Genomic DNA, 23,963 nt, shown 5'->3' on the forward strand with positions numbered 1-23,963 from the left:
TAGCAAAGTTGCACCCGGCTGTCACACAGCCTCTAGCAGAGGTACGACATCGTCTCGCATTTCCATTGGAGCAAAAAATTTAGCATTCATTACCATAAATACGTTTAGCGTCGCCAGTCCTCCAAGCATACAAGCTGCTGTTGCACTCCTTCGGAACAACTACATTTGAAAAAGGTGTAATAAATCAATTTAATATACACCTAAATTAACATGTATTTATTGTGATGGCAGGTCTAAAGAAACATTTGAAAAAAAATTACTTCAGAAGAACAGGAGTCGGCCTACTGTATGTTATCTGGCTGGATGTGGCTTGTATGGAGGCCTGGAGATGCTGTTAATTAATGTTAATTCATGCTAAATTACCGTGAGACTGGCAGTCTTTTGCATGACAATAACCAGATGATATCATCATGACCGCCACAGCCCTAGACCAGAGGGGGGGGGTTGATCAGCTTTAATATTGCAGATAGAGTGTAGCTTCCAACAATGTAATTGTCTGCATCACATCCAATCCCCCATATTTTTTTTGAAGGGGACCCTTGGCAATAGGGCTTGGTGGTAAGACCCTTGAATGCATGCATTGGCCCCAGGGGGCAAAAAAGAGAAGGGCCACAGATGCAAGAAAGGGCTCCTTCTTGGGTCACCCTTCTGTGTCTCAGCTGGTCAGAACCATTATATTACACACAAGTCATTGCAAGAAACAGTCTTGTGGGTGTGTGTGTGGGGGGGGGGGGGGGGGGTTAAGGGCCTGAAACATTTAAATGTGTCCCTTGTGGAATGGTTTTGGAAGCATAAGAACCTTACCTTTCATAACGGTGAGAAACAAAAAGAAATTTAAACAAAGGCTAAAATGATATACACCTTTATAGGGTTCCCACACGGCCATATTTCCATGTTACAGCACTTGTTAACGGAAAACAGACAGAAGATAGTGGACTACCTGGGCTATTAGCTATCTGTGTCACCGTACACATGTGTATACTGAAGAAGCCACAAACATGCTGTCATTGTTTTTTTGCTATGTCAAAATTGCTCAAAATTGATAATTGTCTTATGATGCATGCATTTGGAATTTGTTGCTAAAATGAACTACTGTGGCGAAGACACCATAGGTGCGTCTCTCCACTTGCGCTCTCCAAACTAACGCCAGGGGAGAGTGCTTTGCTTGCTTTCACACGTTTAAAATGCATAGTGGATTCGGAAAGTATTCAGACCCCTTAACTTTTTCCACATTTTGTTAGGTTACAGCTTATTCTAAAATTGAGCAAATTGTCACCTCCCCTCAATCTATACACAATACCCCATAATGACAAAGCAACAACTGAAATATTACATTCACATAATTATTCAGATCCTTTACTCAGTACTTTGTTGAAGCACCTTTGGCAGCAATTACAGCCTCAAATCTTCTTGGGTATGACCTTACAAGCTTTGCACACCCGTTTTGGGGAGTTTCTCTCATTCTCCTCTGCAGATCCTCTCAAGCTCTGTCAGGTTGGATGTGGAGCGTCGCTGCACAGCCATTTTCAGGTCTCTGCAGAGATGTTCGATCGGGTTCAAGTCAGGCTGGGCCACTGAAGGACATTCAGAGACTCAAAGCCACTCTGGCATTGTCTTGGCTGTGTGCGGAGGGTCGTTGTCTTGTTGGAAGGTGCACCTTAGCCACAGTCGAAGGTCCTGAGCAGGTTTTCAACAAGGATCTCTAATTTGCTCCTTTCATCTTCCCCCTCAATCCTGACTAGTCTCCCAGTCCCCGCTGCTGAAAAACATCCCCACAGCATTATGCTACCACCAAGCTTCAGGTTTGCCAGGTTTCCTCCAGACGTGATGCTTGGTATTTAGGCTAAAGGAGTTAAATCTTGGTTTCATTAGACCAGAGAATCTTGTTTCTTATGATCCGAGTCATTTAGGTGCCTTATGACAGCCCGCTTGGAGTTTGCCAAATGCCTGTTAATGAGCAGAGGCTTCCGTTTGGCCACTCTTCCATATAGGCCTGATAGGTAGAGTGCTGCAGAGATGGTTGTCTTTCTTGAATGTCCTCCCATCTCCACAGAGGAACTCCAGAGCGCTGTCAGTGTGACCATGGGGTTCTTGGTCACATCCCTGACCAATTCCTTCATCCTCATGGCTTGGTTTTTGCTCTGATATGCACTGTCAACTGGGACCTTTATATAGACAGGTGTGTACGCCTTTCCAAATCATGTCCAATCAATTGAATTTACCACAGGTGGACTCCAATCAAGTTGTCGAAACATCTCAAAGATGATCAATGGAAACAGGATGCACCGGAGCTTAATTTAAGTCTCATTGCAAAGGGTCTGAATTATGTAAATAAGGTATGATTTATTTTCTTCAAATTTTGCCCCCCAAAAATTATAAATCAGTTTTCACTTTGTCATTATGGGGTATTGTGTTTAGATTGATGTAACAAATATTTTGTATTTATTCAATTCATTTAGAATAAGGCTGTAACGTAACAAAATGTGGTAAAAGGGGTTCGAATACTTATGTTTATGTGGTAAATCTACAAGGAACAAAAATATAAATCCAACATGTAAAGTATTGGTCCCGTGAAATAAAAATCTCAGAAATGTTCCATATGCACAAAAAGCATATTTCTCTCAAATTTGTTTACATCCCTGTTAGTGAGCATTTATCCTATGCCAAGATAATCCCATCCACCTGACAGGTCTAGGGGGGGGGGGACACACCTAATGAAATTACTTCAATTGACCGATTTCCTTACATGAACTGTAACTCCGTAAAATCTTTGAAATTGTCTCATGTTGCGTGTATATTTGTTCAGTATATCTAATCCTACAATAATTGCTTGCAGTTCAGTCCAAAATCTGCGGTGTGTGTGTGTATTTATGTGCATGCATTTTGGATGCGAGTGTTGAAGGGGTACCTGTACCAGACAGGGGAGACAGACCAGGGCAGATGGGGACAGATCACTGGGTGGGATCCAAACAGCAGTGCAACAGACAACGGGAGTAGGAGTAATACCCACCCGGGAGAAGCTTTTGTCGAGAGTAGAGGGGGCGTTCAACCTTACCAGACCGGTGCTGCAAAAAGCTGAACGAAAAACATTGGGCGAAGACAAAACCATGACGCCGGTAAATGCGCTAAATTCAAAAGCCAGATCAAACAGCAATTAAAGTAAAGAGCGATAAAGTAAATACTACGTGTCCCAGCAGCGTCCTCAGCCAGCAGCTATTTTCCAGCAAACATAGTTTGTCAGACCAAGCCTTTGATACGGAGTAGGGAGGAATGCATTTTCTGATGCTTATTGCCCAATGGTCTGGTGTGGTCACAATTAGAGGTCGACCGATTAAATCGGAATGGCCGATTTCAAAGTTTTCATAACAATCGGAAATCTGTATTTTTGGACAATGATTTGGCCATTTTTTGTGTGTTTTTTTACACGTTTATTTAAACTAGGCAAGTCAGTTAAGAACACATTCCTATTTTCAATGACGGCCTAGGAACGGTGGGTTAACTGCCTCGTTCAGGGGCAGAACGACAGATTTTTACCTTGTCAGCTCGGGGGATTCAATCTTGCAACCTTACAGTTAACTAGTCCAACACTAACCACCTGATTACATTGCACTCCACGAGGAGACTGCCTGTTACACGAATGCAGTAAGCCAAGGTAAGTTGCTAGCTAGCATTAGACTTATCTTGTAAAAAAACAATCATAATCACTAGTTAACTACACATGGTTGATGATATTACTAGTTTATCTAGTGTGTCCTACATTGCATATAGTCGCTGCGGTGCATATTGTTGCATATCGTTGCTCCAATGTGTACCTAACCATAAACATAAATGCCTTTCTTAAAATCAATACACAGAAGTATATATTTTTAAACCTGCATATTTAGCTAAAAGAAATCCAGGTTAGCAGGCAATATTAACCAGGTGAAATTGTCTCATTTCTCTTGCGTTCATTGCACGCAGAGTCAGTGTATACGCAACAGTTTGGGCCGCCTAATTTGCCAGAATTTTACGTAATTATGACATAACATTGAAGGTTGTGCAATGTAACAGGAATATTTAGACTTATGGATGCCACCCGTTAGATAAAATATGGAACGGTTCAGTATTTCACTGAAAGAATAAACGTCTTGTTTCCGAGATGAGTTTCCGGATTCGACCATATTAAATGACCCAAGGCTCGTATTTCTGTGTGTTATCATGTTATAACTAAGTCTATGATTTGATAGAGCAGTCTGACTGAGCGATGGTAGGCACCAGCAGGCTCGTAAGCATTCATTCAAACAGCACGTTCGTGCGTTTGCCAGCAGCTGTTTATGACTTCAAACCTATCAACTCCCGAGATTAAGCTGGTGTAACCTATGTGAAATGACTAGCTAGTTAGCGGGTGTGCGCTAATAGCTTTTCAAACGTCACTCACTCTGAGACTTGGAGTGGTTGTTCCCCTTGCTCTGCATGGGTAACGCTGCTTCGAGGGTGGCTGTTGTCGTCGTGTTCCTGGTTCGAGCCCAGGTAGGAACGAGTAGAGGGACGGAAGCTATACTGTTACACCGGCAATACTAGAGTGCCTATAAGAACATCCAATAGTCAAAGGTTAATGAAATACAAATGGTATAGAGAGAAATAGTCCTATAATAACTACAACCTAAAACTTCTTACCTGGGAATATTGAAGAATATGTTAAAAGGAACCACCAGCTTTCTATGTTCTCATGTTTTGAGCAAGGAACTTAAACGTTAGCTTTCTTACATGGGACATATTGCACTTTTACTTTCTTCTCCAAGACTTATTTTTGCATTATTTAAACCAAATTGAACATGTTTCATTGTTTATTTGAGGCTAAATTGATTTTATTATATATATTATTTTTTATTTATTTTTTTATAAAATCGGCCTATTAATCAGTATCGGCTTTTTTTTGGTCCTCCAATAAAATGGGTATCGGCGTTGAAAAAAAATCATAATCGGTCGACCTCTGGTCACAATAAAACAATCCATAGCCTACGAAGTGCACGCTCAGAAAAGCACAGAGCAAAGTTATATTTCTAAGATAGCTGGGATGGTGTAAATAAAACTAGGCTTCATTACTCACCACAATGGATATTCAAATCAAATGTTATTTGTCACATGCACCAAATACAACAGGTGTAGTGAAATGCTTACTACAAGCCCCTAACCAACAATGCAGTTAAGAAAAAACCTACAAACATAAGAAGTAACAATTAAAGAGCAGCAGTAAAATAACAATAGCTTTATACAGGGGGTACCGGTACAGAGTCAATCATTTATATACATGTGGGTAGAGTTATTAATAGATACCAGAGTAGCAGCAGCATAAGGGGGGGGGGGGTGAAAGTAGTCTGGGTAGCCATTTGATTAGATGTTCAGGAGTCTTATGGCTTGCGGGTAGAAGCTGTTTAGAAGCCTCTTGGACCTAGACTTGGTGCTCCGGTACCGCTTGCCGTGCGGTAGCAGAGAGAACAGTATGACTAGAGTCTGACCATTTTTAGGGCCTTCCTCTGACACCGGCTGGTATAGAGGACCTGGATGGCAGGAAACTTGGCCCCAGTAATGTACTGGGCTGTACGCACTATCCTCTGTAGTGCCTTGCGGTCGGAGGCCTAGCAGTTGCCATACCAGGCATTGATGCAACCCGTCAGGATTGCTCTCGATTGTGCAGCTGTAGAACCTTTGGAGGATCTGAGGACCCATGCCAAATCTTTTCAGTCTCCTGAGGGGGAATAGGTTTTGTTGTGCCCTCTTCACAACTGTCTTGGTGTGATTGGACCATGTTAATTTGTTGGTGATGTGGACGCCAAGGAACTTGAAGCTCTCAACCTGCTCCACTACAGCCCCGTCAATGAGAATGGGGCGTCCACAATCTCCTTAGTCTTTGGGGCGGCAGGTAGCCTAGTGGTTAGAGCGTTGGGTCAGTAACCGCAAGGTTGCTAGATCAAAACCCTGAGCTGACAAGGTAATAATCTGTCGTTCTGCCCCTGAACAAGGCAGTTAACCCACTGTTCCTAGGCGGTCATTGTAAATAAGAACACATTCTTAACTGACTTGCCTAGTTAAATAAAGGTTCAATTTAAAAATTGTCTTGATCACGAGCCTCAGCTTGTTTTGCTCTTGCTGATCAAAAACTTGTTAGTCTGCTGCCTAACCAATGGCTGTGCTATGTAGGCCTACAGTGGCAGTTCAGGAGGAGTCAAAGAAAATGGCAGAAAGCACAGGCCATCGTTACCTAAAGATTTAAGAAAATAAAACAGATCCTATTTTTGTGCTACAAAAAAAAGCTGTATAATACCCGGGAAAGACGCGACTATGATGCATATGGGGATATTCATGTTTTGTTTCTTTGACATTCAGAGACATCTACAACCATCTATAGCAGAGGAGACAGAAAATGTACTTTGCTTGGGAAGAAATATAATCCTGTCACCATCAATTGACTGAACTATTCACTTTCTGTACAATATAAGACGTTCAAACCCAGACAGCATTTAGGTGATACACGTGTGATCTTCTCTCATTGGGTTTACGCCACGGAAGAGTAGCCAGCAGCTAAAGCTTAAATGTTTCTGAGTCGGTAAGCATACTGTGTCGGGGGTGGAAATGTAGGCCGAACTTTTGAAAGTACAATGCTCAGATTCCTAATGATGTCTCAGATGTAATTATTTGCAAACAGGGACAATTTCATTACAAACAAGACACTGAGTTGGCATTGGAGAAATAAGCTTCTATGAACACAGGCCTATCTCTGTCCATTCTTGGCCTGTAATTTCAGTCATTTGTGTGGCATTAATAAAAGATTATGCTTATATGTAAAATGACGTAGAATTGCATTAAATGTTCATTACATTTTTTATCCTCAGACCTGCAAATACAATGATAGATTTCTGCAATGCTTTTACTATAAAGGAGATCTTTACACCCCTACTCTTGTCCACGATGGTCTGCAAACCCACAACCATCAGAATTCCTGCGTTGCCATGTAGCCTAATGCTTGCAGGACAGAGAACAGCTTCTAGAACTGCACATCCAAGGCTCTGGTCTGTTCAAGAAGTGAGGGTAAACGGTAGACATGTTCTCTGCTATCCACTTTGTTTTAATTATTTTGGGTATAGGGGAGGGTCATTTGTTTTGTTTTTCCCAGGGACTCAGGGATGGTATGGTAAGTGCTATCCATTGTCATTTCAGGGAGGTCCAATTTTCTCAACGGAACCCGTATTATAAATATGTTGTAGACAAAATAATGTAAAGGGTAGTCTGGTAGCCTCAATAAAATAGACAAAGCTTTGTAGTTGAGCAAGTTGTTACATGCATTAAATTATTATTTTTTGGCTTAAGATTGAAAAAAAACTTGCGACTCGACTCGTTCTTAGAATGTGACTCGAGACTTGCTTCTGACGCGAATAATAGTGACTTGCTCCCAACTTGGTGTACAGTAAGTGTACATTAGTGAAATTATTGTTTATATGATATGTAAGTAGAGGGATTTATGTTTCTAGAACCGTACCGCAATTGAAAAACAATTCACGTTTAGATGGAGAATTTGGCTGTTTTGGCTTCCAGAGCCAAAAATCGCCCTTTGAACAGAACACGTAAGGTGCTTTGACTAAGGAGTAACCTTAGGCTCTTTAGTCCAATATTGGGCTATGCCTCAGCTACATTACTGGATAATGACCAGCTGGAGGCACACACACACACACAGTACCAGCTGAAGGGTCCCCCGCAATAACATATGGCTACAGTTATTATAAAATACTACTTGAGTTAAAGCATTTAGTTTTAAATATACTTCAGTATCAAAAGTAAACGTATACATTTCTAATTCTTTATATTAAGCAAATCAGACGGCACAATTGTCTTGTTTTAAAATATTTACGTTTAGCCAGGGGTACAATCCAACATAATTTACAAACGAAGCATTTGTGTTTCGTGAGTCCGCCAGATATCAGACAGTAGGGATGACCAGAGATGTTATCTTGATAATGTGCGTGGATATGACCATTTTCCTGTCCTACTAAGCATTCAAAATGTAACGAGTACTTCTGGGTGTCAGGGAAAATCTATGGAGTATAAAGTACATCATTTTCGTCAGGAATGTAGTAAAGTAAAAGTTGGCAAAAATATAAATAGTAAAGTAGCCTACGGAATCCAGATACACCCCCATAAAAAAAATATTCAGTATGTACTTAAGTAGTTAACACCACTGCATCCATGGCATGGTTTTCATTGAACACACATAATAGTTAAAAATATTTCAACAATGTAGTTAGCACGGATGAACATCTCGCTATGAACTTATATGAGGTTTAAAGTTACTTACAAACGTCTCTCGCACTCTGTTGTGGAAAAGCTGCTCTCTAACCGACACGTCGTCTACTTCCATCCTACGAAACCATAACGCATGGGTTAAAATATCATAAAACGTGGCTAAAAGCGCGGTGACCGGGCGATAAAACAACAAAACATCTCTCGCCGGTTAGAACATTGTGGCAAGCTACCTACATTTGTCCTAAACTAATGGCAAAACTACGGTCATGTACCCCTGTTTCAACTCCACTAGCAAGCATCACGGTCCTCAGTGCGTTTTAAGCGTGCGGGGCGGGCCGTGGGCAGGGGTGGAGAAAGGGGAGAGCGGTCCAGGAGAGTGGTTAGATGTATTTTCTTGCTGACATTTTGTTCTAAGATTCGAATTTACAGTTCCATTTATGACAGTAGATTAGAACACAGCTAATTCCAAACACAACATGGTGGCGGTGGGGGGGACCGCACCTCTCCAATTAAATGTAAAAATCTGGTATTGATTGGTTGAATATTTCCCTAGGGTATATTGTGATTGGCAGATGAGACTTCGCTGTGAGCTGATTGGTCCAAGCATTGTTTCATGCAAATTGAACACAGTGTGACCCTGATATTTTTGTCAAAGTATTTTACTAGAATAAAATAATACATTTCTGAAGCATAATATTGACAGGAACATGCATGTACACACATTTGTTTACTTTCCACCACTATTAAAACATTGAAAGTATTCTGTCCCAAATTACCATATTTACGCCTGTTTTATCATTGCAGTTATCCAGGAAGTGTGAATCAAGTTTATTGTGCCTATTCAGGGCCCAGAAGGCCTATCAACTTCATTGTCACCATCCAAAGTCCATTACTGATGCAATAACAATCTCTAAACCACGGAAGAATTTGTACTGCCAAGATTGATTTGTGTCGTAAGTTTGTATCTTTTACAAAATAACTCAAAATCATATTTATGTAAGTCTAATCAATGGTACATTCTATGGTCTATCAACAGTAAATTCATAGAGAATTTGATATACTGCAGTGATTCATTTTGTTCAATGAAAACGGCATATTCTTGTTCTTATCAGTCCAGCTTTGTTATCATGTTATGGATCGGTAGCACCCAAAGTGTACTGTTTTTACTGTTTATAATAATAGTGTGTAGTATTGATCTTTTATCTCTTATTCTGTCCCTTCATTCTTCCCATTCCTAAACATTAACAAATGTTCAGAGAGCTACACTGAACAAAAATATAAACGCAACATGTAGTGTTGGTCCCATGTTTCATGAGCTGAAGTAAAATATCCCAGAAATGTTCCATACGCACAAAAAGCTTATTTCTCAAAAATGTTGTGCACAAATTTGTTTACATCCCTGTTAGTCAGCATTTCTCCTCTGCCAAGATAATCCATCCACCTGACAGGTGTGGCATAACAATAATCTGATTAAACAGCATGCTCATTACACAGGTGCACCTTTTGCAGGGAACAATAAATGGCCAAACTAAAATGTGCCGTTTTGTCACACAACACAATGCCACAGTTTTGAGGGAGTGTGCAATTGACTGCAGGAATTTCCAGCAGAGCTGTTGCCAGAGAATTGAGTGTTAATTTTCCTACGATAAGCCGCCTCCAACGTTGTTTGAGAGAATTTGGCAGTACGTCCAACCGGCCTTACAACCGCAGACCATGTGTAACCATGACAACCCAGGATCTCCACATCCAGCTTCTTCTTCGTCTGAGACCAGCCACCCAGATAGCTGATAAAACTGTGGTTTTGCAGAACCAAATAATTTTTGCACAAACTGTCAGAAACCGTCTCAGGGAAGCTCATCTGTGGGCTCGTCGTCCGCACCAGGGTCTTGACCTGACTGTAGTTCGGCGTCGTAACTGACTTCAGTGGGCAAATTCTCACCTTCGATGGCCACTGGCACTCTGGAAAGTGTGCTCTTCACGGATGAATCCCGGTTTCAACTGTACCGGGCAGATGGCAACCGGGCAGATGGCAGACAGCGTAATGTGTACTGCATCGTGTGGGGGAGCGGTTTGCTGATGTCAATGTTGTGAACAGAGTGCCCCATGGTGGCGGTGGGTTATGGTATGGGCAGACATAAACTACGGACAACGAACACAATTGGATTTTATCAATGCAAATTCGAATGCACAGAGATACCGTGACGAGATCCTGAGGCCCATTGTCGTGCCATTCATCCGTCGCCATCACCTCATGTTTCAGCATGATAATTCAAGGCCCCATGTCGCAAGGATCTGTACACAATTCCTGGAAACTGAAAATATCCCAGTTCTTCCATGGCCTGCATACTCACCAGACATGTCACCCATTGAGCATGTTTGGGATGCTCTGGATTGACGTGTACAACAGTGTGTTCCAGTTCCCGCCAATATTGAGCAACTTCGCACAACCATTGAAGAGGAGTGGGACAACATTCCACAGGCCCCAATCAACAGTCTGATCAACTCTATGCGAAGATGTCTCGCGCTGCATGAGGCAAATGGTGGTCACACCAGATACTGACTGGTTTTCTGATCCACACCCCTACATTTTTTGAAGGTGTCTTTGACTAACAGATGCATATCTGTATTCCTGGTCATGTGAAAACCATAGATTATGGCCCAATGAATTTATTTCAATTGACCGATTTCCTTATATGAACTGTAAGACAGTAAAATCTTTGAAATTGTTGCATGTTATGTTTGTATTTTTGTTCAGTGCTAATTACATAATTAGGCTATGATAACTGTTACATAGTTACAATGTGTGTCATATTTATTTCCTTCAATGAAGACGTGTATGTATTTCCCTGAATGCTGTGTATGTTCTCGTATATCATCGTTTTTGCTCATTACTTTCAGCCTGTGACTTAACCTTCTTTCATAAATAATCAACTTTTTGCTTATGAAATGCAGACTCTCGTCTTCAAGGATGACTGTTTTTCTTCTATAGTCCAAACGTTGATCCACTGAGATCCTATCCATCCTATCATCATGACGAAAAGTGTGACTGTCACCTATGCCTTATGGGCAATGGGTGGACCGTTGGGCCTTCATCACCTGTACTTAGGAAGAGACAGCCATGCCCTGCTATGGATGCTAACCCTTGGGGGCTTTGGAGTTGGCTGGGCCAGAGAGTTCTTTCGTATCCCTGCATATGTGGGAGAAGCCAACCGGGAGACAGTGGGAGGGTTAAGAGATAGCAAAAGGCACCCTATAGCCAGACCTCCACCTGTGAGCGTTGCCAGATTTGCTGGTCAGATTTCCGTAGGGATCTATTTCGGAACGGTGGCACTGATCGGCCTGAACTCACTGAGTTTCTTCTACCTGATTGTACTGCCGCTGTGTGTGGGCGCCGGGGTCCACCTGGTTTCCAGTGTGGGAGAGCAGACAACTGACCTACACAAGACCCTCATCGCCTGTGTCATCACCTCCCCTATCTTCTATGGCAGCACCATCTCCCCTCTGCCCATCAGTATCGCTGCCAGCGTCACAGCGTCACAGCACCGCAGGTTCAAAACCCATCCATCTTCTGGGAGTCAACAAGAACTGGGTATGTAGACCATGGCCCATGATTTGAAATCTCCAACCACCTATGTTCCACTATTACAATAGGCCAAAGTCCACCCAAACCTGCCTATGATGGCCTTTTACAGCAAGTACTATCTATAAAGTAGGGGCGGCAGGTAGCCTAGTGGTTAGAGCGTTGGACTAGTAACCGAGCTCCCTGAGCTGACAAGGTAAAAATCTGACCCTGAACAAGGCAGTTAACCCACTGTTCCGAGGCCGTCATTGTAAATAAGAATTTGTTCTGAACTGACTTGCCTAGTTACATTTTTTAAATAAAAATATTGACGTTGCTGGCCCTGGAGGCCATTACTACAGAAGACATGCAGATACTGTTGCTATATCTATAGAGTAGTATAAAATATTGTCCTTCCTATGTTTTCAGTCATAAAAAAAAAAATGTATCTTGGTGTCTAACGCTGAATCAACAATTCTCCTCCTTGTTACTAATATCGTGTTACTTGTATCCATATGCGTCTCTTCCTGTTGTCTATAGGTCCTCGTCTCTACCGTCTGGCCCTCGTCTGGCTGGCATTCTCAGCTCCACTGGGATACAGTATCTTCCACAACACCACAGCCACTCTCTACTACCTGTCTGACTGTGTGGCAGCCCTGCTGGACATGTTCTGGTTCTTTCCCTGGCTCCGCTCAGTGGTGGAGTATTTCCTGCTGCTACCCTACAGGTACAACCATAACTAGAAACAAACAAACAAACATACAAACAATCAAATATAAGTTTAAGAAGTTGCTGAATTGATCTTTTTAGGGATAGGATTTTGTTCTTGTTTATGTGTTTGAGTATGAACCCAGGAAGATTAGTCCTGAGGCTGGTGGGAGGAGCTATAGGAGCACTGGCTCATTGTAATGGCTATAATGGGATATATAGAATTGAGTCAAATGTGGTTTCCATATGTTTGATGTGTTTGATACCTTTTCATTAATTCCATTCCAATGATCCCGTCCTCCTATAGCTCCCCCCACCAGCCTCCTCTGGTCCGATGTATAATGAGTATCTTTCAAACCTAAACTGAACTAAACTAAAACTAATAGGATACTGGGTGCTTTCACTGGCTGGGGCCCCTCGGAGGAGAGCTGGAGGAAGGTTTTGGAGATCCTGCTCACAGAGCGCAGTCAGAGGGAGAGAGAGGCACTGCAAGTGAGTATGACTGTGTAACATTGAAACATTGAGCTATAGCAGAGGGGTCGATACCAATGATGTTACTGCCCCTGGGGTAGTTACCATAGCAATATCCAATCGATGTGGCTGCCTTTGGTGCGGTTACAACAGCAATAATGCAGTCAAATCCCATTGATGCTGCTGGTTGGCTCGATTTTCTGTATTTCAATGAGCATGCCCTACTATGCCTGCCCATGCTGTACAGGTCTCTGTTGTGTTTCAGATGTTGTCAGTGAATAAGGAGGCTTCTATGGATGAGATAACACGTAGCTACAGAGAGCTGGTGAAGGTGTGGCACCCAGACCACAACCCTGGCAGCAAGATGGAAGAGGCACAGAAGATGTTTATACAGATCCAAGAAGCCTATGAGACTCTGCTCAGAGGACAGAAGCCTGAGCATCGAAATAAATGATTTCGATGGTCGTCCGCTCACAGGATCAATTGGCATAATGTGTTTTATCCAAGCCAAGAAGGGATACTTTCTAGATGCAGATTACATTTTGTCGTAGCCAGGTTGCTCTCTCTTTTTTTAATGATATGTATTTTATTTTCTCAGACAAACATGTCACACGGGTTCTTATAACAGGATTACAGCAGCACAGCAATATTGTAAACAATTTCAAGCTGTTAGACAGCTGTACATTGGGGTTGATGTTAAAACATATGTTCTGTATACAACTTCTTGATAATAGTGACTCCAATATTATGGTTGCTCTCTTATAATGACAAAAATACATTGCTGCCATCTTGTGGTGAATTGTAGAACGCCAACTATAATGACTGTCAATTCATATAATAGAAAAATGCTCTCTAGACCAGTACCCAAACATCACACCTTTCTGATTTAAAATACGTACTTTTTGGTGCCTCAATAAATCTGCTGTTTTCCACATCTTTAATTAGCCTGTGCATCGATGTTTTCGGCAATCACTGGCTACTGATCAGGTTATAGTCGTCTTCCCTAGAAGTTGCATGTTTCAACTAATGGTTGCGTGCCACGTCATCGACTGTGCAGTCGGGCACCAAATTTATATAACTTTTGATGTGGTTAGCCAGTGGGTAAAACCTATCCAGGCGTTGTAAGACCTGGTATGCGTCAGCAACGCCTGGGCAGAGGAACGCGCCCAATCTGTTGTAGGCTATTCGGCCTGTATGCCAGCGGTCAGTGCTATCCGTGTTCCTTGGGACGTCCCTACCCTATAAACCATAACTCTTACCCATTTTGCATTTCAACTTCAATGGTTTATGGACGTCCCAAGGATCCCAGATTGCATCGGGCCCAATATGGGCCCGGAAGTTGTCAGGTAAAATTTATATCCGGAGATGCTGCCGTCGCCAGAGACAACAAACAGATATTCTGACATTTAAAAACGACAACAATAGTCGTTCGTCAGGTAAGGAAGAGGGTGATGCACTTGTTAACAACAGCGTTTAGTCAAAGAAAGTGACATTTTGGCAAGGATATGTTTCGGGCTAGTTCAGGTGGACAGCATTTCGTCGGGTGGTGGGTGCCATAGCAACGTCTCAGAAGAAACATTATTCCGCTAGTTTGACTGACATGTCATTTTCGGATGACAGCTGCATCAATCGGGGAAGTGCCCATCTAAATGGCATTTGTGTTGACTTTTGATGCTTGTTTGCACCAATATTTATTTATCGCGTCCTTATTAACCTGTCACGTTCCATCATCAACTTGTTCCATCAAAGCCAGCAGTGACATGGCAACACGAAACGAATGTCAGGGGTATATTCATTCCGCCAATTCTGTTGAAAAACGTTTCTTAAACGGAACGAAAAGGGGAGGGACCTACTTGAATTTGTCCAACAGAAACTCTCGTTTTGCTCTGTTTGCTTCCGTTTGGATCTAAAGAGTTAACGGTTTCCATAATGAATTCACCCAATGAATATCTTCCATTAATATGATTGGCGCACCGGCGGTACCAAAGGCTGGGGGGTAGACCGTCCATCCTCTTGCTGATGGATGGATAGCTTTATATTGGCCTCACCAGGATCACTCAGTAACCAAAATGTTACATTTGGGTTTGATTTGAAGATCCATGTAACATTTAAAATACATGAAAATAATACAATGCTATGATTGATTTACTTATCATGATGATAAACCAGAGAAATGTGATAAAACATGTACTCCACATTTCCTGGGTATGTGGTGGAGGAGGGAGGAGAGTTCAAGTGTCACACTTCAGCACTGACTATAAATGTTGAACTTCTGTGCATTTCCTGGCAACTGAGTATAGGTGATCTAGATAGACTAGAGACAATTGCCAGTTAGACAGACAATACAAACTTGTGTCAAACAATCTATTACTGCATTTACTGCAGTCAGATATTTGAAAAAGAAAGCTGCCATAAAGAATAGATTTAACATGGTGAGCATCATACAATTGTACCCAAAATGGCATCAATTTGAATGACAAGTGAGCATGCTCAAGATGAACGATTGTTGTATGCTAGAATATCTCATGAGTGGGACCACATCATTGCTCTGACTTGTCTGTTTTTCTCTCTGTGCCCTAGTCAGCTGGAGAGAGAATGAATGCTGATGACTGCAATGGATTTTCATATATGTCAGGTATGGAAAAAACAGTGGGTGTTTCTTGTTCTACCAAGTCTTATTCCAAAAAGTATTTTTTAGAAGTAACACAATCGGTCTAATTATATTTAGGCCTGGTTCAATACATGAAATACAAGTGCATACTGTGTGTGTGTGTGTATGCGTGTGTGTGTGTGCGTACGTACGTGTGTCTTCACAGGCAGTGGAGGAGAGTCGGCAAAGGAGCGAGGTGATTTCTGTGGAGGTCTGAGGGTTCCAACATTGACCACTCCAAACAGATCTCTTAGTGGTCAGTCATCGCTATACACTGAGTGTACAAAACATTAATAACACCTTCCTAGTATTGAGTGGCAACCCCTCCCCCCTCCCGCCTTCAGAACAGCCTCAATTCATCGGGGCATGGACTCTACAAGGTGTCAAAAGTGTTCCACAGGGATGCTGGCCCATGTTGACTCCAATGCTTCCCACAGTTGTGCCAAGTTGGCTGGATGTTCTTTGGGTGGTGGACCATTTTTGATACACAAGGGAAACAGTTGAGTGTGAAAAACCCAGCAGCGTTGCAGTTCTTCACAAACGGGTGTACTACTACCGTAACCCATTCAAAGGCACTTAAATATTTTGTCTTGCTCATTCAACCTCTGAATGGCACACACACACTCCATGTCTCAATTGTCTCAAGGCTTAAAAATCCTTCTTTAACCTGTCTCCTCCCCTTCATCTACACTGATTGAAGTGAATTGAAGTAACATCAATAAGGGATGATAGTTTTCACCTGGATCCACCTGGTCAATCTATGTCATTGAAAGAGCAGGTGTTCTTAATGTTTTGTATACTCAATGTTTGTCTCCTATCCATGATCTCGGTAACCTATTGACTGTACTGTATTTAATATATCACATGCAAAACTGACTGAAAGAACACTGGCAGTTATCTCCCTTGGAGGAATTATTTCCATACAATACATTTTTATTGGTATTTCAATATATAAAGATTTACTTCAGTGCAATTTAAGAAATACGTTTCCGTATGCTAAGCTCTGATGATTATTAACAAAACGTCTCTCGCCTGTCTCCACTTTCCTTAGTGAGCACCATTAAGGTAGAACTCTACAGTGACAATGAGTCTGCAGGTTCTCCACAGCCAGAGAGAAGAGATGGAGAGAGGGATGATGACAGAGGGGACAAGACAGAAGAGGGGAGTGGGGTATGGGGAGGACCAGGAAAGGGTTACGGGGAGCTGGCCAGTCCTCAGCCTGCATCTGCCGGTCCCATCCGACTGCCCAATTGTAAGCTCCAATGTGACGTGTGTGGAATGGTCTGCATCGGGCCCAATGTACTAACAGTGCACAAACGCAGCCACACAGGTGAGGATGGATAGACTGCAGGTTAGACCTCATAGACCACACTCCTTTGGCTTAGCTGTAAAAATTGTGATTTGATATGGATCGACTACCTTGCTACAACTTGGTAGTATTGACATGGATAACGAGGAATGAAGTGTGTGTGTGTATTTTGTCAGGTGAGCGTCCATTCCAGTGTAACCAGTGTGGAGCCTCCTTCACCCAGAAGGGGAATCTGCTGCGCCACACAAAGCTGCACTCTGGAGAGAAACCCTTTAAATGTCCCTTCTGTAACTACGCCTGTCGCCGCCGGGACGCACTCTCTGGACACATCCGCACACACACTGGTAAGACACAGTAGCCTGCTTTCTAATGTCAAGCCAGGAAACTGGTGAGACCATTTGGGCTCTAAGTGGTACCAGATGGGGAATAGTGCCTCTACCAGCCTCAGTCCCATTGTGTTGTAACAAGGTATTAGCTCACTATGTAATGTAAGAGTATTGTAATACCATCACTTCTCAGTATTAGGTGTCTGCACTTCGTACTACATTTTTATCATATTGCATCTAGAAAAAGTACAAATCTATAGCACAATGCAAGTGATTGCATTAGAAAAGTCAATTTAGCTCTAGAGTGGGGCTCAGAGGAAATAGATAACTATTGTCTTTACAGGAATGTAAGTTACCACATGTGCAAGAAATGACATTTAAAAGTATTCAAAACAGGATGTCCTGTTGGTGTTTTTCAATTTAATGTAGACATGCATTCAACAGTTGTTGATAGAGACAGGCAAGCCCTGGTGGGTCTCTGCCTTGCTGTTCTGAACAAATAGGTTCATTTTCGAAGAAAGCAAACTTGCACAACGTCGGATTTCGGTGAAATGACGTCAGTTTCTCCGACTGCTTGGTAAGGTGGAACGTTGCGGTGGAGAGTTGAGTGTTTTTTAACGTCGTAGGCGTGGAACAGAGAACAACTTCGGGAATTCACGGAGAAGGGGGAGTACATAGTGTAACGACTAGGTCATGAACTAGAACTGAATGATTGAATAAAACTCTAATTATGCACAACTACATGTATCTTTTTTATTTGACTTACTTGCAGGAATAACTAACTTCCCTAGGAAACAATCAGTAGTTTTGTCATATTTTGTAGACCTCATTTTACCAAAAAAGACCAAAAGAGAAGGATGCATTTACCCATTGATTGACCCATGAATCGCTGTGTTTCTGTGCTGCAGTGCCCTCTCTGACAGTGGGTAAACTTTACAAATGCAGTTACTGTGGTCGTAGCTACAAGCAGCAGAGTACCCTGGAGGAACACCTTGAACGCAGCCACAACTACTTAAAGAGTCTACAGAACCATCAGCCAGCACTCAGCACTGTCCCCACTACACAGGGTAACATACACACACATCGTAATGTGAAATGTACAGGGTAACACACATTGACTCTGTCATCATCCACACAAACATGCTGAAATGCACTTTGCGCCTTCATGTTGTGTTAGTTCAATCTGAGCTCACTGGCCCAGTCAATGTACTGTGACCCAGAAGACTGTTTTTCCAGTATTATGTCAATGCATTTGAACAGAGTCTCCTGTGTTTTGTGTAGGGGAGGAGTCCCCAGGCATGGAGCTGATCCCTGAGCCAGAGCCTGTCCTCCAGCCGTCCACTGAAAAACAGTCCTTCGTACACAGGCTGGTCAACAGCGTCACCAAACGAAAGAGGTCCACACCACAGAAGTTTCTGGGTGAGTTTTCTCCTGTTTATATATTTCCACGTTCCTGAAGGTACTGAAGCCCAACATTGCTTTAACAAATTGATACAGTCCTATGAACCTGAGGTCATCAACACTGATGTGTCCTTTTCTTTACAGGAGAAAAGCACATGAGGCTCAACAACCGTGATCTACCTTATGAACTATCCCCTGGCCCTGAAGAGGATAAGAATGGGGACCTGCACTCTGACCTTGATGGAGAAGCTGGTGCTACAGGGTTAGCAGGGATTGGGGGCAGGTTCCTCCGCAAGTGTGGAGGTGGTGAGGACCCTGGGTCTAAGCCCCCTCAGCTGGTCCTGCCCTACCCTGCCTGCCTGTCCGACTCCAGCCCAGTCATCAGCTCTGTTTACAGCCACCGGACTCCTCTGGGTCCCCAGGTCAATGGTGGAGCTGGAGATGTGGCCGTGTCTGTGGAGCTCGCTGGACGGGAAGCAGGCGAGGGACACAAGAACGTTCCCTCAGGTCACAGCAACATCCACAGCCTCACTGTCAGCAACGGCCCCAGCAACGGCCCCAGCAACGGCTGCCACGATTTCAAAGACAAGTCTGACACAGAGAGCACAGCAGAGGAGCAGCAGAGCACCAGGGTTACAGCTCCAACCAGCAACTCCAACAACCCCCACCTCCTCCCTCATCTACATTACCCAACCCCAGGCCTGCTCCGCAGCCGCACCCATCTCCGTCCCAACCCCAGCCAAGCCAACGACCCAGACATAGAAAGGGAGAGAGGAGACAGGGCCTGCCCCGTGCCCATCGACACCACCATCCCAACTAGCGTGAAGGGATCGAGGACCCCCGGTTTAGGGTCACCCTCCATCTCCAAGGAGGCTTCTATACAGGTGGTGGACGGGGAGGGGCGAGCGGTGCGGTCATTCCGCTGTGAGCACTGTCGCATGTTCTTCCTGGACCACGTGATGTTCACCATCCACATGGGCTGCCACGGCTTCCGCCAGCCCTTCCAGTGCAACGTCTGTGGGCACCACAGCCAGGGCCGTTACCAGTTCACCTCGCACATCATCCGCGGGGAGCACCAGGTGGGCTGACGAGGGGAGTTAAAGGGCAGATTCGGTCCCAACTTGGCCCTAACCCTTCCCCTTCAATGTTTACACAAATCTGAAGGGTCTGGATTGGGATAATCAGTGTACTGGTGGAGCTTTCTCTGTATTGCTTCCACCTTACAGATCTATTCACATCATTAAAGCCAAGGGTAGAGGTGGGAGCGAATTGGGACTGGCTAGGGAGGGAGGGAGGTGTCTGCTGCTTTAAGAAGACATGGGCTCAGGTTTGTTCTGCACCACGTTACACAGAGACAGACACACATTGCCTTAACTGTTACATAGCAGCAAACCATTAAGTTAATTATTTTTTAGAGTACGTGATCATGTGTAAAGGAGATTATGATGAACGTAAAATATCCTGTTTAAGGGCACTTCAATATTTAGGTGACATGGATCGTTTACTGTGGATGGTTACAGATTTCAGGGGTGGAGAAGTAGAGAGTTAATTAATAGGAGACTTGTAATTCCGGTGCAGATCAGACTCTTGAACCATCCAGTGATAGATAGGAGTTGACTGAGGTGGTCATATGCGATTGAGGATTGCACTTTTAGATTCTTTGCTTAAATGTGATAATAGTGTGAAGTGAAATTGACTTTTACCTTTGGAGGGTTTTGTTGTCTGAGATTGCTGTAATGCACTGATAAATTATATTGTAACGCTTTAATTTATGACTTTGTATAAGAATGCTCTGCACACCAGATGAACAGGGTTTTATAGGATTTTCTTAATGAGACAGGCCATCTACAGAACTGGGTAATGTATTGGTCTGTCCCTCCACTTAAAATGGGTGCTTTATTTATGTCTTGTAATCTCCATCCCAATTTTACAGAGGTGACTCGATGTCAACTTCCACAGAATGGTCCAGGAAACGAGGACTACTACTTTGATGGGTAGACTCCATTTGCACAAATGGAAACTGAATAGTGAGAAAAGCACTTAAAAAAATATTTCAGTCTATCGAAGTTTCTCTACTTTTGTATAGTTATGTGAATATATGTATGTTGTAGTGTGCGTTTAGCATAGTTTTGGTAGATGTGGTCAGCTATATCCCAAATCTTGTCCAGCCACAGCACAAGCAGCCCATTATTAATCCAGAAAATGTTACCTCCTGCGATTTTTAAAGCAACCGAAAACCTCTAAATGCATTTGAGTTTTTGCAGTGTGTGAAGTGTACAATGTTTGAGACCAAATTCAGTGTTTTATGTGAAATGTTTAGTCTTTGTTTGCATCCTCCTGTGAAAAATGACAAACAAATGTATTGGTATCTTTAAAAAAACTCAAATCAAATTGTACTATGAATGCACTTGATGTACATAGGATAATTCTAGGACGTATGAATGTGCTTATCAGTTTCTCATTCATTTATCCTTTCCACTGTGTGATGACAAATTAATTATGTATGAACTGTGAAGTAACCTCAAGCACCAACAGAGCAATCAGGGTTGCCAGGTTTTGCTCAAATCTGTAGCCCAATGACCAGAAAATACCCCCCAAAAGGACTGAAAACTAGGCCAACATTTTTTTTACAGCAAGAGAAGAGTTTCCACATTTATACAATAAAACTATTTTTTCATAATGTTATCAAGCCAATAAAGAAGGAAAATCAACAAATCAACGTAACTTGTAACGACGTTAGAAGCTAAATAGTTTTTTTTTATCAAAATAATATTTTTTCCGAATAAACTCATTTGAATATATCGCAAGAGAAAATATAATTTGTCCTTATTAAACTCGCCAGATAATTTTCCACCAATGGCTGTCGATTTAATTTATTTGACTGCTATGATTAAGCAATAAGGCACGAGGGGTATGGTATATGGCCAATATACCACGGCTAAGGGCTGTTCTTAAGCTTGACGAAACGCGGAGTGCCTGAATACAGCCGTTAACCGTGGTATATTGGCCATATACACAAACCCCCAGGGTGCCTTATTGCTATTATAAACTGGTTACCAACATAAAAGTACATTTTTGTCATACCCATGGTATACAGTCTGTTATACCATGGCTTTTAGCCAATCAGCATTCAGGGCTCAAACCCCATTTTATAATTGTAAATACAGTGCCTTGCGAAAGTATTCGGCCCCCTTGAACTTTGCGACCTTTTGCCACATTTCAGGCTTCAAACATAAAGATATAAAACTGTATTTTTTTGTGAAGAATCAACAACAATCATGAAGTGGAACGACATTTATTGGATATTTCAAACTTTTTTAACAAATCAAAAACTGAAAAATTGGGCGTGCAAAATTATTCAGCCCCCTTAAGTTAATACTTTGTAGCGCCACCTTTTGCTGCGATTACAGCTGTAAGTCGCTTGGGGTATGTCTCTATCAGTTTTGCACATCGAGAGACTGACATTTTTTCCCATTCCTCCTTGCAAAACAGCTCGAGCTCAGTGAGGTTGGATGGAGAGCATTTGTGAACAGCAGTTTTCAGTTCTTTCCACAGATTCTCGATTGGATTCAGGTCTGGACTTTGAGTTGGCCATTCTAACACCTGGATATGTGTATTCCATTGTAGATTTTGCTTTATGTTTTGGATCATTGTCTTGTTGGAAGACAAATCTCCGTCCCAGTCTCAGGTCTTTTGCAGACATCAGGTTTTCTTCCAGAATGGTCCTGTATTTGGCTCCATCCAATTTCCCATCAATTTTAATCATCTTCCCTGTCCCTGCTGAAGAAAAGCAGGCCCAAACCATGATGCTGCCACCACCATGTTTGACAGTGGGGATGGTGTGTTCAGGGTGATGAGCTGTGTTGCTTTTACGCCAAACATAACGTTTTGCATTGTTGCCAAAAAGTTCAATTTTGGTTTCATCTGATCAGAGCACCTTCTTCCACATGTTTGGTGTGTCTCCCAGGTGGCTTGTGGCAAACTTTAAACAACACTTTTTATGGATATCTTTAAGAAATGGCTTTCTTCTTGCCACTCTTCCATAAAGGCCAGATTTGTGCAATATACGACTGATTGTTGTCCTATGGACAGAGTCTCCCACCTCAGCTGTAGATCTCTGCAGTTCATCCAGAGTGATCATGGACCTCTTGGCTGCATCTCTGATCAGTCTTCTCCTTGTATGAGCTGAAAGTTTAGAGGGACGGCCAGGTCTTGGTAGATTTGCAGTGGTCTGATACTCCTTCCATTTCAATATTATCGCTTGCACAGTGCTCCTTGGGATGTTTAAAGCTTGGGAAATCTTTTTGTATCCAAATCCGGCTTTAAACTTCTTCACAACAGTATCTCGGACCTGCCTGGTGTGTTCCTTGTTCTTCATGATGCTCTCTGTGCTTTTAACAGACCTCTGAGACTATCACAGTGCAGGTGCATTTATACGGAGACTTGATTACACACAGGTGGATTGTATTTATCATCATTAGTCATTTAGGTCAACATTGGATCATTCAGAGATCCTCACTGAACTTCTGGAGAGAGTTTGCTGCACTGAAAGTAAAGGGGCTGAATAATTTTGCACGCCCAATTTTTCAGGTTTTGATTTGTTAAAAAAGTTTGAAATATCCAATAAATGTCGTTCCACTTCATGATTGTGTCCCACTTGTTGTTGATTCTTCACAAAAAAATACAGTTTTATATCTTTATGTTTGAAGCCTGAAATGTGGCAAAAGGTCGCAAAGTTCAAGGGGGCCGAATACTTTCGCAAGGCACTGTAATTCCCTTTTGCGCATGTGCATAACTATAGATATATCCGATTGGAGAGTTTGAGTGATGAATGTTGGACAGAGGATCTCGAAATCTCTGAGCAAAAAATACTTGGACAAACTTTTTTAAAAACAAACGTTTTCTCTACAAAGAGTAATAAATGGCCTATTTAGGAGATTGACTTGTCATTTCAACAGGCATAGGCTACAGACTAATATCTGGGTTTATGATTGTAATTAAAGTTTGCCATGGTTTGCTTAGATAGATGTAGGTTGCCTATAGCATAGCTCCTGATAGGCCTACATCTTAATTCAGATAGTCTACAGTAGCCAGTGGTGGAAAAAGTACCCAATTGTCATACTTGAATAAAAGTAAAGATACCTTAATAGAAAATGCCTCAAGTAAAAGTGAAAGTCACCCAGTAAAATCCTACTTTAGTAAAACATTTTAAATATACTTAATTATCAAAAGTACATGTAATTGCTCAAATATACTTAAGTA

At 42.4% G+C, this 23,963-nt stretch overlaps 3 protein-coding genes across 7 annotated transcripts in view; 2 read left to right on the forward strand and 1 right to left on the reverse strand.

Moving 5' to 3' along the window:
- Nucleotides 1-8,764, reverse strand: part of LOC139368415 (limb development membrane protein 1-like) — a 38,448-nt gene extending 29,684 nt beyond the window's left edge. Inside the window, exons 1-2 of one of the 3 annotated variants that reach the window (XM_071107277.1) lie at nt 8,550-8,613; nt 8,330-8,393 (exon numbers count right to left, since the gene is read on the reverse strand). In XM_071107277.1, the coding sequence (XP_070963378.1) occupies nt 8,330-8,392 (63 nt within the window). In that variant the 5' untranslated portion in view covers nt 8,393; nt 8,550-8,613. Of the gene's footprint in view, nt 1-8,329 lie in introns of all 3 variants that reach the window. The other 2 variants (XM_071107276.1, XM_071107278.1) reach the window with 2 other exon arrangements.
- Nucleotides 8,765-9,126: 362 nt separating this feature from the next.
- LOC139368417 (DnaJ (Hsp40) homolog, subfamily C, member 22) lies at nt 9,127-13,956 on the forward strand. 3 transcript variants are annotated; one of them, XM_071107282.1, is made up of 5 exons: nt 9,127-9,230; nt 11,267-11,866; nt 12,377-12,563; nt 12,931-13,036; nt 13,281-13,956. In XM_071107282.1, exons 2-5 carry the CDS (start codon nt 11,308-11,310, stop codon nt 13,467-13,469), a joined length of 1,041 nt encoding a protein of 346 aa, XP_070963383.1. In that variant the 5' UTR covers nt 9,127-9,230; nt 11,267-11,307; the 3' UTR covers nt 13,470-13,956. The 3 variants fall into 3 exon arrangements, with proteins under 3 accessions (XP_070963383.1, XP_070963381.1, XP_070963384.1); XM_071107280.1 differs by having other exon boundaries at nt 9,143-9,230; nt 11,230-11,866; XM_071107283.1 differs by lacking the exon at nt 9,127-9,230 and adding an exon at nt 9,257-9,273.
- Nucleotides 13,957-14,408: 452 nt separating this feature from the next.
- On the forward strand, nt 14,409-21,558 carry LOC139368416 (zinc finger protein Eos-like). Its single transcript, XM_071107279.1, has 8 exons — nt 14,409-14,451; nt 15,596-15,650; nt 15,832-15,921; nt 16,717-16,995; nt 17,151-17,318; nt 18,209-18,367; nt 18,582-18,719; nt 18,846-21,558. Exons 2-8 carry the CDS (start codon nt 15,611-15,613, stop codon nt 19,787-19,789), a joined length of 1,818 nt encoding a protein of 605 aa, XP_070963380.1. The 5' UTR covers nt 14,409-14,451; nt 15,596-15,610; the 3' UTR covers nt 19,790-21,558.
- Nucleotides 21,559-23,963: the final 2,405 nt, after the last annotated feature.

This window comes from Oncorhynchus clarkii, chromosome 16 (assembly GCF_045791955.1).
Source record: "Oncorhynchus clarkii lewisi isolate Uvic-CL-2024 chromosome 16, UVic_Ocla_1.0, whole genome shotgun sequence".
Taxonomy (NCBI): Eukaryota; Metazoa; Chordata; class Actinopteri; order Salmoniformes; family Salmonidae; genus Oncorhynchus; species Oncorhynchus clarkii.